The sequence below is a fragment of the Danio rerio genome, chromosome 14 (assembly GCF_052040795.2).
Source record: "Danio rerio strain M-AB ecotype USA chromosome 14, GRCz13ab, whole genome shotgun sequence".
NCBI classification, from domain to species: domain Eukaryota; kingdom Metazoa; phylum Chordata; class Actinopteri; order Cypriniformes; family Danionidae; genus Danio; species Danio rerio.
Genome location: NC_141034.1, coordinates 9,775,831 through 9,790,917, shown reverse-complemented (window position 1 = coordinate 9,790,917; position 15,087 = coordinate 9,775,831). Strand labels below are relative to the sequence as shown.

At 36.4% G+C, this 15,087-nt stretch overlaps 1 protein-coding gene across 24 annotated transcripts in view; it reads left to right on the top strand.

Moving 5' to 3' along the window:
* arhgef9b (Cdc42 guanine nucleotide exchange factor 9b) overlaps positions 1 to 15,087 on the top strand; it is a 102,490-nt gene that overhangs the window by 78,719 nt on the left and 8,684 nt on the right. For 13 of the 24 annotated variants that reach the window (NM_001161663.2, XM_087280564.1, XM_087280563.1 and 10 more), the window contains 4 exons: positions 2,590 to 2,719; positions 6,020 to 6,151; positions 7,324 to 7,567; positions 8,010 to 8,078. In NM_001161663.2, coding sequence (NP_001155135.1) covers positions 2,590 to 2,719; positions 6,020 to 6,151; positions 7,324 to 7,567; positions 8,010 to 8,078 — 575 coding nt within the window. Of the gene's footprint in view, positions 1 to 2,589; positions 2,720 to 6,019; positions 6,152 to 7,323; positions 7,568 to 8,009; positions 8,102 to 15,087 lie in introns of all 24 variants that reach the window. The other 11 variants (XR_015506832.1, XR_015506831.1, XR_015506833.1 and 8 more) reach the window with 1 other exon arrangement.

Sequence of the window (15,087 nt, the reverse complement as noted above, 5' to 3'; positions counted from 1 at the left end):
GGCAACCAAGTGTGCACACCTCAAGTGGCCACGCCTTTAATTATGCAGTCTTAATATAAATAAAACGAATGGGCTATAAAAAAATTCACCCCCTCAAGGGTAATATTAGCTATATGCACCAAAACCATCTTTTGTACCAGGCTGTAAACGCGTTTATATCAGCTGTAAAAATGGCCAATTTAGCATGTCAGTGAACATCTGGAGTTTCTGGAACCAGCCCCCAAAGGCCAGTCAATGAATTGCAGTTTTGTTACTTTCCTATTAGCTTCGCAGGGGAGAGTTGCTGCTTGGTGTTTATGTATGCATCATATCATCTTTGCATCAAATTACAAAAATGAATATATATAAAATGGTGTGAGGCTTTTGTAATGCAGAGTGTATGGGGCAGGATATTTGCTTTCTTCTCACTTCTGGCTGTCGTTATCAGTCACACTTTTTTTTTTCTTTTTCTGAAAGTCTTGATAACACCATCGTGGAAGTTTTCTTTTATTGTTTCAGTAAATAGGATTGTAAAAATAATTAATCTCTGATTCACTGCACCGTAAGTTTACCCAACTCTATGCTGCTGAGAAACCTGGAAATGTGGAAAGCGTCCATTGTTCCAAACCCAAACATTCCAAAAAAAAGCCATGTGCAGTAGTTTTTGTGAATGCGCACTCTATACTGACACTGAGGAAAATAAACTGTCATTATTTTTGTTTAATGTGCACACAAAGATATTTTCATAGTAGATTAATAATATTTCCATTGAACTGCTAAAGGCATATATTTTGTTTTAATTATGTTTTTGGTGCCTTTCTGGACTTTAAATGACTGTTGCTATCTATTGAAAATGAGAGAGCTTTCAGATTTTGTCTAAAATGTCTTAATTTGTGTTCCGAAAAAGATCTCAGGGGTTTGGAGCCACATAATGCTGATTAACTGTTGACAGAATGTTCATTTTTGGGTGAACTATCCTTTTAACCACTTATATAAATGCTGGGTTCCATTTGGAAGGGCTCATCTCTATGCACTAATCTCTTCGGAGGGTCCATCTGAAAGCATTAGACCATAGGGACGATTCCTTCCAAACCGAATGCATTGTGTGACACCAAACAGCTTCCTTTCTCAAAGGATCATGGCAGAAGTGTCCATCAGATATATCCTTTAAAAGCCAGTTTTGAGCACTTCAGTTTGAAGCAACACTTTAATATGGTGGCCATGATGTTTTCAATTCAAAGTGCCCTTCAGAAGGCATATTTGCTAGCATATATACCCCCATTTATTTCCCATTTGGAACTAACAAATAGACATCAAACTGACCAAAAAAAAAAAAACAGATAATAACAGGAGCTATGCTGTATATTATTAATAAACACAACTAGAAAGGGAGCTCCTCATGTAACCATGGAAACCAACTAACATCTGAATACCACCGATTAGTAATACTATCTTGCTTTGTGCATGTCTGTAATGCGTTTTTACGGATCAACTGTTAGTGTAATGATGCCAATGAAGCCAAATGCAGCTTTTATTAGAATAGAAAAACAGGCAAGGTTTAAACAGGAACAGGCGATAGCATGTAGATAATCCAAAGAGTAATTGGTGTAAAAGGCAGGTGGTTGAGGCAGGCAGCAAAACAAAAACAAACATAAAACAAACAATGGTTAAAACATGGTTAGACCAAACAAGGAAACACTTGGTAATGCTCACTGCAGGGAAACAAAACTCAGCCAGGATGTGTGTGTGGAGTCTTTATAGTGCATGTGAGTCCTGATCAGCTTTAGCTGTGTGTATGTAATCAAGGCGTGACCTGAAACTGGTGTGGTGCTGCGAGGTATGATGGGATATGTAGTTTGGGTAAATGACAGGGACTGTTGTCCAGTGATCTGCAAGGGCTAAGTGCTGATTTATACTTCTGTGTCAAGCGCACACGTATGCTACGGCACAGCCTACGCGTGGACGCATAGCCCTTGCCGTGGCCGTTCGGCGTCTCTGATGTGCACCTCTCAAAAAATGTAACTACTCGTCGCAACAACGCATAGCGCAAGCTCTGTGATTGGCCGGCTTGGTAGCACTGACAAGTGTGGGCAGGACCGAGAGCTGAAGGAGCTCCAGATGAAAAGTTTTGTTTTGTTTTTACCTTATGATTAAAGTTGTTACTCGTCTGCCGGTTCCTGCCTTAAAATGAGCGAGTTTAAACCACTTGTACATTAAGGAAGCGTTCCGAAAAAATCAAAACACCAGCGAAGAAACTCTACACAGACGAACATAAACACCTCACTGCCAACAAGCGTTTCAGAAGTGTTATTGCAAAGCAACAGAAACAGCGCACAGAAGTATGAATGCACAGCTACGTGCGTTGCATGCGTCGTGGGTCACGCCGGTCACTTGACGCAGAAGTATAAACCAGGATAATACTGATGCTGTAAAACAGTGGTTCATCTTTTAATTCTTTCCAGTTAAAGAACACTCCATATTTTCAAATAAAATGTTTGGTCTTATTTTTATCTAGTTGTGTTTGTAGATTGCAGCACATGACCAATCCCATTTTGTGAGTTTTTTATGTATATTTACTGTCTGTGGGTGTCGTGTTTTTGTCCACTGCAGTGATTACCGCTATGTGGCCGCAGCTCTTGCTGTCATGAGGAACGTCACCCAACAAATCAATGAGCGCAAAAGAAGACTGGAGAACATCGACAAGATTGCACAATGGCAAGCTTCGGTGCTGGACTGGGAGGTGTGTTTAATTAAGTTAATTATGATTTAATTAACTCATTGGGTCACATTTGTTCAAATTTAATTAGACTGAACTTTTTTACATCATACAGATACATCTCAAAGTTCTTTTTTAAATGAAAAAAGAAACTTTCTCATATTCTAGATTCATTGGACACACGAAGTGAAACATTTTAATGATTACAACTTAATGTAAAATGATCCGTAGCAGTTTTGTGGTTTGAGATTCACGTTTTTTGTTATGAGACCTTGGACTTTTGATTTTATTGACATTATTAGTTTGAAGCAATGTATTGTCTGAGCTGGTGGTGTAAATTATGGTAAAAAAAAACTGGTAATCAACTTGCAATGGCAGCACGATGGTGCAGTGGGTAGCACTGTCGCCTTATAGCAAGAAGGTCGCTGGTTTGAGCCCTGGCTTGGCCAGTTGGCGTTTCTGTGTGGAGTTTGCATGTTCTCCTCATGATCATGTGGGTTTCCTACAGGTGCTCCAGTTTCCCCCACACTCCAAAGAAATGCGGTACAGGTGCATTGAATAAGCTAAATTGGTAGTAGTGTATGTATGTGGGTGTTTCCTAGTGTTGGGTTGCAGCTGGAAGAGCATCCGCTGCTTAAAACATGTGCTGGATAAGTTGGCAGTTCATTCCACTGTGGTGACCCCTGATTAATAAAGGGACTACGCTGAAAAGAAAATAAATGAATGAATGAACTGCCAGTACTTTTTCTTTTATTTTATGGACTTAATTCCCTCTATAGTATTTCTTATAAAATATGATGTAAAATAAAAACTACTAAAATGTCAAAAATGTAAAGAAAAGAGTACAAATTTAAACATCATAAGTTGATAGGGCAGAGTTCAAGGTCCCATAATGCAATTCATAACAGATTAAAAAAAACAGAAAACTACATAAATAAACTCTTAATGGATAATTATGGAGAAAACTTAAGAATGAGTTTCTAAAAAATAATATTTTCTCTAAGATTAATCAAAATCAGATTTCCAAAAATGTTCAAGATTCCCAAATTATGCGCTAAATAATTGGTTGGTGTCCCTTTTTTGTCCATGATTTACTGCTTCAGTGCAGTGTGGCAGTATCCACCTTGTGGCTCGTTTCCACTGACTGGTACAGTATGGTTTGGTTCGGGTCAATATGGGTCACCTTTATCAGGCTTGCGTTTCCATTACCAAGGGTACCCTTTTGGTGGGCATCGTGTATGACAAAAAGTTTCAGTCATCGTCATTTTCGCTCAAGAAATTGTCTACAGTAAAGCTGTACGGGTCGCAATTCACTCTTGCATTTGTCAGTTTCTGACAGGATCAGGTTTCAAAAGCACGTCAATAATTCAAGTGCACATTATTATCATCAGCTCAAGAAGTCAGATATAGACGCGCAACAAGAGCAAGCAAGAAAGCGAAACTACTCGCGCTTCAGTCTGGCTCGTAAAAAAGTAAGGGGCACAGGGTAAATCTGCTCTTCTTTGTGGCTGTTCATCAACACGCCGACTAGAAGGTTTGTTTAAGCCTGGGTCGACCTTGGCTCATTATGATATGTTTATATATTTACGCTGTAAAAGATCTCTCAGCTGTGTATTTTAAACATGGCGGCTCTTTTGTTTTTCATTCTTGTTCCGTAAACGAATGATGTATTTCTGTAAACCAATAGCGTTCAGCTGTCTTCTAGCACCGCCATTATGGTACTATACAATGAGCATGCGGACATCTCAGGGCTGACAAAAAGAACTAAACCGACAAAGAAGGCTAAAACAAGAGGGCTTATGTACACTGAATATGTGGCTTTTGCTGCTTGTTCAAACTACTTATTTAAAATTAGTCAAAACAATACAATTTTATATTTTTTAGAGGGGGACAACTGTTATGTTCAATCCACTTAAACTTAGACTTAAAACTTAAAGTTAGCTTTATCGATTTTTGTTGACACAACATGAAGAAATTGACAAAGGGATAATAAGTTAATAGATAACAAGGGAGTGGAGACAATAAACAACCAAGGCAACTAACGAGGGTAACTACAGAAACATAAGAAAGCTAACATGACAGGGAATGACATGAATAAACTCAAGTGCAGGACAGAACTAAATACTAAGGCCGTTCTCACATTAAGCTATCTGAACCACACCCATGCCTGTTTCCCGGGTCGTTTGAGAAGTGTGAGGGCTCTGAATCGGATTCAGGCGTGGAAGAGGTGTGCCAGAGCGCGGTTCACTTGGGCTTTGGTGCGGTACGATTGTAGTGTGAGTGCAAAGCACTCCTGAGGCTAAAACTCAAGACGAGACATGACTTTTAAAGGACTGCTTCATTTGGATTTATTAATCATTCTTGCTCTTCAATGAACACCAACTGTCGTAGATTATTTAAGACACAAACCCCTCACTGCACAACAGCGGCACCTTCAGCAGACCTCCTAATTCCTGCAGCACCAAGGACTAAATATTTTACTGCGTGCCACCTCATATCGATTTAGCTAAAGCAAGTGTGCTTCGGCATGGTTCAAGGCAACTGTACATATTGTGAGTACGCCTTAAGACAAGACAGGGACTGTAAAAGGCTGGAGGTGATCAGCCTGTGGCAATGCTGAGGCATTATTGAAGTCCAGCCAGCTTGGATAGCGGCCTTCAGATCATCTGTATTGTTGGTCAGATGTTTCTCATTTTCATCTTGACAATCCACTACAAATTCTTTATAGGGTTCAGGTCAGGACAGTTGGCTGGCCACTCAAACACAATATTATTATGGGAATTATACACAAAATCAATCAAAGCTTTTGAAGGTTACCAAAAAATTTGGAATTTTTGATTAGTTTGTACATCAGTAACTTTTAATGCAGTGAATATGGAATATAAAAAGTTTGCTTTTTGTAAACTTTTTAAAGGAGATGATAAATATAAATCACAAATATATACAACATCCTCTTAGTTTTCAGATTTCACGCCAAAAGACTTTTTTGTAGGCATTGATATGTATGTTTGTGCCATTTTTTGTATGTGTGCGTGAAGCGTAGAACAAAGCATAGGCGCACTTTATCAAATTTGTATGGGTGGCGCTGTTGAACCTTTTAGCCACACCAAGTTCTGAAACCATATCAAACATCCATTTCTGCTACTTCTAGTGTGTATGCACCAGAGAAATTCTGAAAAAGAAGAGGAAAAAAAACAAGCAATTTCAATAAGGCCCATGCACAAAGTTCAACTGTCCAGAACAAAAACTAATTCTGATGACTACATTTTGTTTGTTTAATAATTCAGCTTAACCTTTTGCCTTGATTGCTGATGTTTTTTTTAGGGTGATGACATTCTGGACAGAAGTTCAGAGCTGATCTACACGGGTGAGATGTCCTGGATCTATCAGCCTTATGGCAGAAGTCAGCAGCGGGTCTTCTTCCTTTTTGATCATCAGCTGGTCTTGTGCAAAAAGGTACATGACATTGCTAAATACTGTATATAGTGAGGAATTAGTGTAAAATGTTTTATTTATGCTTATATCTTAATTTAATTTTATTAGATTTTCTTTTTTGTAGGTACAGTTGAAGACAAAATTATTAGCCCTCCTGTGATAGTTAAATTATTTTTCCAATATTTCCCATGTGCTGTTTAACAGAGATTTTTTCAACACATCTTCTTTTTAAATAATAGTTTTTGTCTTTGCCATCATAACAGTAAATAATAGTTTACTAGTTATTTTGCAACATGCTAGTAATGCGTTTAAGTGTAATTTAATGGCTTAAATTGGTTAATTACGTTAACAAGACAAGTTTGGTTAATTAGGCAAGTCACTGGACAACAGTGGTTTGTTCTGTAGCCAATCTAAACAACACTAATAATTTCTTAAGGCGACTAATTCTACTGACCTTGAACAATTTAAAATGTTTTATTTTTAAAATTCCACAAAAAAAAAACTAATGGAAATGGGACTTTCTCCAGAAGAAAAATACAAAAGAAAAATTATTTTAGTCTGTTATTCATCGCTTGGAAAATGGAATAAAACATAATTAAAAATCACACAGGAGGCCCAATAGTTTTGTCTTTAACTTTATTATTGTAACATACTAGTCGTGGATTAACGGAGGTGAGAATCCATGTGCAGTTTTTATTTAGCAGTTTATTTATAGCGCTGTTATTTCCGTCACTGGTTTATATTAATGTTCACTCTTTTGGACATTGTACATCACATTGGCCAAATGTGGAAGTTTTTAATTATAATCTATATATGAACTGTGACTGACACTGTATATCATCATATATCCACACTATAACAGTTTGAAAGATTCTCAGAATTCCCAACCATTCTTTCCAAATACCTACATTAAAGATGTTTTACTAATGACAATAAAATGACCAAAATTCCAACACAATCAGTTTTTTTTTTTTTAAATGTCCTCAGTTTTTGTACTCTTCTTAACAGATCACATTGCTTTATCAGATCTATATCAAGTAAATATTATAGCACTTTAGTAATCCAGCAAAAGGTGTACAAGTAATCATGCTAGCTATGAATACATTTTATGCCATATTTATTCCATTGAAAAAGTGAAATCCACAAGCAAAATAAAAAAAAACCTTCAATAATCACTTGTTTTCTCTTCCCAGGACCTGATACGACGGGATATACTTTACTACAAAGGACGCATTGACATGGATAGATACGCAGTGCGAGATGCTATTGATGGACGGGATGACGACTTTAACGTCAGCGTTAAAAATGCTTTCAAGCTGCACAACAGAGACAGCGACGAGATTCACATCTTTTTGGCCAAGAAGCCAGAAGAGAAGATCCGCTGGCTGAGGGCTTTTCATGAGGAGCGCAAGATGGTTCAAGAGGATGAAAAAATTGGTCAGTTATCTTGCGTTTATTAGTTTATCAGTAGCTATGTTTCCATCCAAATATAATAATAATAATAAGGTTGCACAATATTTCATTTCAGCATCGATTCACGATATTGATAATCTGCAATAGTCACATTGTAGGATTTAAAGCAATATCAGCCCTGTATAACTCTGAAATTGAATTCATAATAGTCCTAAAAATGTCTTTAAATGTATTAAATTTGACTTGATAAAACCTGCAGAAATAGTGCTTTATTTCTAAATGTTTTACCCTAGTTTTAGGCTTGTGCATAAGTCTATTTAGCATCTTTGGATGAAAACTTAGCTTCTGTGCTTGTAAAGTATTAATATTAAATATTAATATTAAAATACCATTATTTGCTATAAAATACTGTTGCTTTTTATGACTTCACCTCAACTCCTCTCCTTCTGGTGTTGTTTTTGTGCAGGTTTTGAAATTTCTGAATATCAAAAAAAACAAGCTGCCATGACAGTGCGTAAAGTTACCAAACAGAAAGGTGAGGCAACAAAGCGATACCAGGTGAATTCAACATTCTTCTATTTTTACTATCTGTCTTCTCATTGTTGCTTTACTCTAGTGAGCTGGTGTACAGGAACATATTCATAGATTCATGTTTTTAGACTGGACACATTGTGAGTTTTTGGGCAGTGACTAATAAAAAATAGTCAAACTATAATTTTCAGCAGAAGCTCTGTTCAACACCTGTAGATGTTGATCATATGACTGCATACATCTTTTCAAATTCAATAAACTCTTGATAGTTATAGATAACAAACGGTGGAAGACATCTACAGTTGAAATCAGAATTATTAGCTCCCCTTTGAATTTTTTTCTTTTTTAAAATATTGCCCCAAATGATGTTTCAAAGAGTAAAGAAATTTTCACAGTATGTCTGATTATATTTTTTCTTCTGGAGAAAGTCTTATTTGTTTTATTTCGGCTCGAATAAAAGCAGCTTTTAATATTTAAAAAAAAAAACATTTTAAGGTCAAAATTATTAGCCCCTTTAAAGGGCCATGAAACCCCCTTGTTTCAGCAGAGTGTTTTCACACCTCTACTTTGGAAAAAGTCAGAAAAGTGGGCGTGTCCAGCTCTGTTTAGGGGGGAGTGTCGGAGAAAGAAAAGAGGCTTGGTGTGGGAGTGTCTATTTGGGCGCGCTGAATTTCAGAGTCAAAACACACAACCACAGCGGACAATGTGACTGTGTTTACATGGACATCTGTAGTCGAATTATTTGCCAAATTATTAAATGGTGGACTTTAACTGCAGTTTGGCTCTTTCATTCAGGGAATTCATTCATGTCCCTCCCGACAAAGGAGATATTTGATTCGAGGAACTGCTCTAAGCGTGTATTTTTCATGCCATGTTTGATACCGCACGGCGAATGAGAGAAAAAAAAACTCAGCATTTCCTGGAAACTTAGATGCACATGGCAGGTAGCGTCAGAAAGCCGCGTGTGTTATTCCGGTCACAAAATCCAACACGAGGTTATAGTTTGGTTGTAACTGTTAGTGCTAACTTGTTTACACTGGTGCAATAGTTTGTTTGATACGAATAAAATATGAACTGAATAAACAAAGAGCACTGGTCGCTCACTTACCAAATCTGTAGAGACAGGACAATCACCAGCAACTAGAGCCGCATCTTTATTTAGAGGAGACTACAAGCGAATCCGGATCTCAGCGTTTGCAGATGAGAACAGCTCTCAGGTAAACAATGTTCCTCCTTAGAAACGTAAGTTATTGTTGTTGCGCGTCGCGTACACTGTTATATAGGTGTCCTAATAGTGTTTTTAGCAGTGTGGGACACATATACGACTGTCAACAGCTCAAAAAATGTGTTTTGGTGTTTCGTGACGCTTTAAGCTTTTTTTTTTTTCGATAGTCTACAGAACAAACCATCGTTATACATTAACTTGCCTAATTACTCTAACCTGCCTAGTTAACCTAATTAACCCAGTTAAGCCTTTAAATGTCACTTTAAGCCAGGGGTGTCCACACTCGGCCCTGGAAGGCCGGTGTCCTGCAAAGTTTAGTTCCAACCACAATTAGACACACCTGAGCTAGCTAATCAAGCTCATACTAGGTTTTCTAGAAACATCCTTGAGGGTGTGTTTAAGAAAGTTGGAGCTAAAATCTTCAGGACACCGGCCCTCCAGAACCGAGTTTGGACACCCCTGCTTCAAACTGTATAGAAGTGTCTTGAAAAATATCTAGTAAAATATTATTTACTGTCATCATGGCAAAGATAAAATAAATCAGTTATTAGAAATGAGTTATTAAAACTATTATGTTTAGAAATGTGTTGAAAAAAATCTGCTCTCCATTAAACAGAAATTGGGAGGGGGAATTTAAATAGCCCAATAATACTGACTTCAACTGTATAAATGAACCTGAACCAAATTTGAAATCACCTCTTTCTGTCTAGCCTCAGAGGTCTTGCAGTTGCAGTGCTGTTAATGACAGCTTCATTGAGTTGCGTAGACAGAGCCATTGATTGTCTTCAGAGTTTTGGCGGAAGTGCAGAACTGTTAAACTTGTGCTGGATTGAATTGATCGACAGCTCTGCCAATAATAATGCAGTGCCCTTCGTTTTATTTACATTTTGATTGAATATTCTTTGCCTTAATAACATCAAATAAATATTTCTTGAACTGAACTGCTCAGTTTAATTTAATCATAACTTAGAGCCAATGAAAGGAGAATTTAAATAGTGGGATTAAATTACTACAACTAAAATAAAAAACTGAAAAAAACTATGTCATTTAAAAGGGTGGTCCACAGTGTAATTTTAAGGCTTGGTTGTGTTTATAATTGTGCTCATGCTTCACTTGTAGAAAATCGTGTTATTTTTACATATATCTTTGATTATATACATGAAAATGACATACATGTCATATTTCCTAGTCCCTATGAAAGACCCGCCCTCATGAGGCTCTGATTGGTCCGCTAACATAATGTGCTATGATTCATAGATTGGCGCCCCTACTATCGCGCGCTTTTGTGATGTGTAAAAAGTCCAGTCAGAGCAGCTGTTAGCAGTGTTAGCTGTCTGAATCAGACAGAAATGAAGAGCACACAGCTGAAACTCACGCCTGCTCTCCAAAATAACATCTGACAAGTGTCTTTTACATATATTCGGAATAAACATGTGTAAGTAAACACATTCTCATATCTTTAACGAGTTTATTATTTGAGACGTAGAACGCATAAAAAGCAGCCGCATAGAGAGAGAGACAGGCATAAAAATACATGCATTTCCTGTTGTTTACATCCTTGTTTACTTCCTCGCTACAACATACCGGTAACGCTAGAAACTATTCATGTAGTTGATCAATTTTAACAAATAAAAACACTTACAGGTTGTGGCTCACAATTCCCAGCTTTGCTGTTAGAGCTGTTGGAGCAGTTTTAGCCGAATCCAGCACTGAACTGGGAGAGATTCTGAAAGCTGTGTTTTGTCAAATGTTAGCGCTATATTACGGCGGATCTGGCCACGCCCCCTCGCTGCGAGGGATGTGTGCTTGTGGTGAATGCACGTAAATTTTGTTCGCTGTAGGCTTTGCTAAGCTAACTCTGTAAAAGCCAATGTCTCCCCTTGCATTGAACTTTGAGCGCATTACATTCAGAGATGTTGTTTATATTCACACAGCAGCATTACGCATCAACTTAAGTTTAAAATATGATATCATAGTGGACCACCCCTATGGGCAAAGATTTCACAGTATTTCCTATATTTTTTTCTTCTGGAGAAAGTCTTTTTTGTTTTATTTCGGCTAGAATAAAAGTAGTTTTTAATTTTTTTAACTATTCTAAGGTCAATATTCTTAGCTCCCTTAAAAAAATGTACTTTTTTAGATTGTCTACAGAACAAAAACATCGTTAGACACTGGTTTGCCTAATTACTCTAATTTGGCTAGTTAAACTAATTAACCTAGTTAAGCCTTTAAATTGCATTTACAATTGCTAATTTTTTTGCAAAATAACTAGGTAAATATTTTGTCATATTACCATGGCAAAGACTAAATAAATTAATTAATAGAAGTTAGTTATGAAAACTTTTGTTTAAAAATGTGTTGGAAAATATCTCCTCTTAGTTATACAGCATTTGGGAAACATCTGAAAAAGACATAACATTTCACAGGAGGGCTAATATATACAGTATAGCTCTATATGTATACAAACATGTATTCAAGCAACAATGAAAAGACAGAAAACTAAGGGTGCTTTCACACCTAGACATTTGTTTTGGAACCTTGAGCATTTCCCTCCTTAGCTCAGTTCATTCGTGTATACAGTATGTGAACAAGGTAAAACAATTGATCTGTGATAGTCTGAACAAGGTGTCCTTGGCATGGTTGAAAACTTTGTTGCAGAGGAAATGGAATCCAATCCAACTAACACAAAATATCTGAAGGTTATATACAGTACAGTACTGTGCAAAAGTCTTTTATGCAGGCTTTTTGAAGCATTATGTTGTCAAAGTTCTTCTGGATTCAGTTTGTCTCAGTTTCTTCATGTCATCCATGTCAAACAGACTGGATGATGATCAGATTAGATCTCTCTGTGTGGAGCACTGGGAGTTGTCAGACTCCTTGTGCAGACAATAATCTCAATGTTGAATTACAGTCAACTATAAAAATAATGCTTGGAAATGTAAATTAGTATTTTTAAAAAATATCCAACTTTAAATAAATTTTTTGGGTGAAATTTCTCGTGGCCTAAGACTTTTACACAATACTGTGAAGAGACTTTGCGACTGATTCACTTACACATTACTTTTTTGGTCCGTTTAGAAACTTTGCCATGTGAAAGTGAACTCACCAAAAATAAAAAGCAACATTTAACCATTTTAAACCCTGCTTTCAAACAAAGCAATTGATCTACATGTGTGAAAGCACACTTACATGCTGATTGACATTGGTTTCTAATCTCTATTCTGCAAAACAACATGTTAGCATTGTTGTATAGTTCCTGGGGCCAAGCACTGAAGGTTTATCACTCTGTTTGTCCTACTGTATTTTTTACAGGTATAGTGAATATATAGGGCAGCTAGTATAAATAGGATAAAATCTAATGAAAATTGGCACACTCGAATGTCTTATGTCTCTTTATATCTACAGTCTTAAAGTTAATTTGCTCATAATTTAAACCAAATGGACTGGAGACATTGGTGGTGCAGATGCCTTACACAGAGTTGTCTTCCTGTAGTAGTAGTTGACATGTTGGCAAAAGGGCCCATGGAGTATAGAGCAGGCAGCTGGGTCAGAAGAGCCTTCACAGACTCCATGCCAGGCTGTCTGCGTCACTCAGGAGCCGAGTGGGTTTGACAGCGTGTGCCACTCTAGAGGTCCTTTGTGGACCGGGCTGTGCAGCTAAAAGAACTGGAAGGATTAGATTAGGTCTGTCGATCCTGGGTTCTTTGCAACAGAAATACAGCTTATGACTATATAAAAGGTTTTGCTCACAAGAATTTGAACAGTAAACACATAGTTCACCAAAAAATGACAATTTATTCACCCTTAAGTGGTTATAGACCTTTATGATTTTTTTATTCTGTTTAACACAAAAGAAATGTTTAACACAAAAAAAAAATATTTTGGTGAAAGCTGAAAACCTGTAACTATTGACATCCATAGTAGGATAAAGAAGTACTATGAAAGTCATTGGTTGTCCAATGGAAGTCAGTTTTCTTTAAAATATCTACCTTGGTGTTCTAAAGAAGAAAGAATCTCATACATTTTTGTGACAAAGATGCATTCTTTAAAAAATAAAAAGTTGTCTCTTTAACTGTCTTATAGCATCTTTCCTTGTTAGGCTGAAAATGCATTTTAGTACTGCTACTGGAAATGCAGTACATTGTGTGTCAACGCATCCCTTTCTGATGGGAAAGGAATTGGAATATAATGCATCTCCTTTTCTGAATTGTGATTGGCCACTGCTGTCAGAAGTAGCCATAGTATTGCTGCAGCGGCAAAACCATAAAGGTGCCATAGTGTGGGTTGATTAAATATGTTAATAAAATATGTTAATAAATACTAACGTTAGTAAAATATGTTAATATGTAGATATTAAATATGTTAATATCTACATAGTAGATATGTTGCTTAGGTAAGTTAAAAAAAATTAAATATGCTCATTTATAACCACAGAAATTACCCCCTGAATGAAATGCTGAGTTTTTATCATATTTGGAGCAGTCATGAATATTGATGAGCTCTGTTAATGAGTGCCTAACACACACACACACACACACAAAGTGTGATGTAGTCTGACATACACACATCCAAAATAATCATAATTATCAAACGTAGAGAGGTTTATTTTAGTGAGTCACCAGAGTAGCCTAGTTTGCTACTCAGTTGTGTTTTGTATAAAGTATGTGGGCAAAATTATAATAATTAGACAAACAGGTTGTATTTAGGATTTTTTTATGAAGCTTTGATGTGTACGAACTCACAGGCATGATTTCATATCAAACAAAGGAGTCTTATGAAGTTTATTGGCAACATTTCACTCTAGAAAAATCACAGTAAGAGCTAAGCGATATGACACGGTGCATAAACATGCATTACACTGCAAAAAAATGCTTTTCTTACTTAGATTTTTTGTCTTGTTTCTAGTCCAAACATCTAAACATTCTTAAATCAAGATGTATTTTCAGGACAAGCAAAACATATTGTATTGTTTAAGAAATAATATGTGAAATTGAAATGGGTTTTTCTTTAAAACAAGCAAAATAATCTTTCATTGTATGTCAAGTAAAAACAATATTATTTTTGTTTACCCCATTTGCAGATTATTTTGTTTGTTTTAAGTTTTAAATTTGACATTATTTCTGAAAAGACATCTGAAGACATTGTTTTGCTTGCCTAGAAAAAGCTTCTTGATATAAGACTTTTAATATATTTGGACTAGAAAAAATACAAAAAAATCTAAGTAAGAAAAGCTGTTTTTGCATTGTAAACACTTATATTCCTCAATTTACATGTGTTTATTGCCTCATTATAAACTTACTCTCCAATATACATATCAAACTAACAAAATACACATTTAAACAAACCTTTTGCCTCTTCAGGGCAATGCTGAATGAATGCATAATCTTTATATCCTGCATTTTGCATTCTGACAAGCTGTGAACACTGTAGTTGCTGCTGCTTCAAAAACTGCTACTTTTTAGTGTCCTATTTTCAAAATAAGAGTCCCACATACATAATACGTTAAATACAAACTTGGATAAACGTAAAAATAATGGGAAGAAATGATCATTGTTGTAATCTCACTAGGAAATGTTGTGGCTAATCAAACGCAGCCTGGCGTGTGCATATCAGTGATCCAAATTTCCATTATATGGCACTTTTAGTAATGAATTTGTTTGTTTAGGGTCACTCTGTTGTACAATGAGTCCTCTTTTATGCTGGTTGTATCTCTTCTGTTCTGTAAAAATACTGACAACTTTAAGTGCAACTGTCAAATGTTGCCCATATATAAGGCTGACTGCTATAG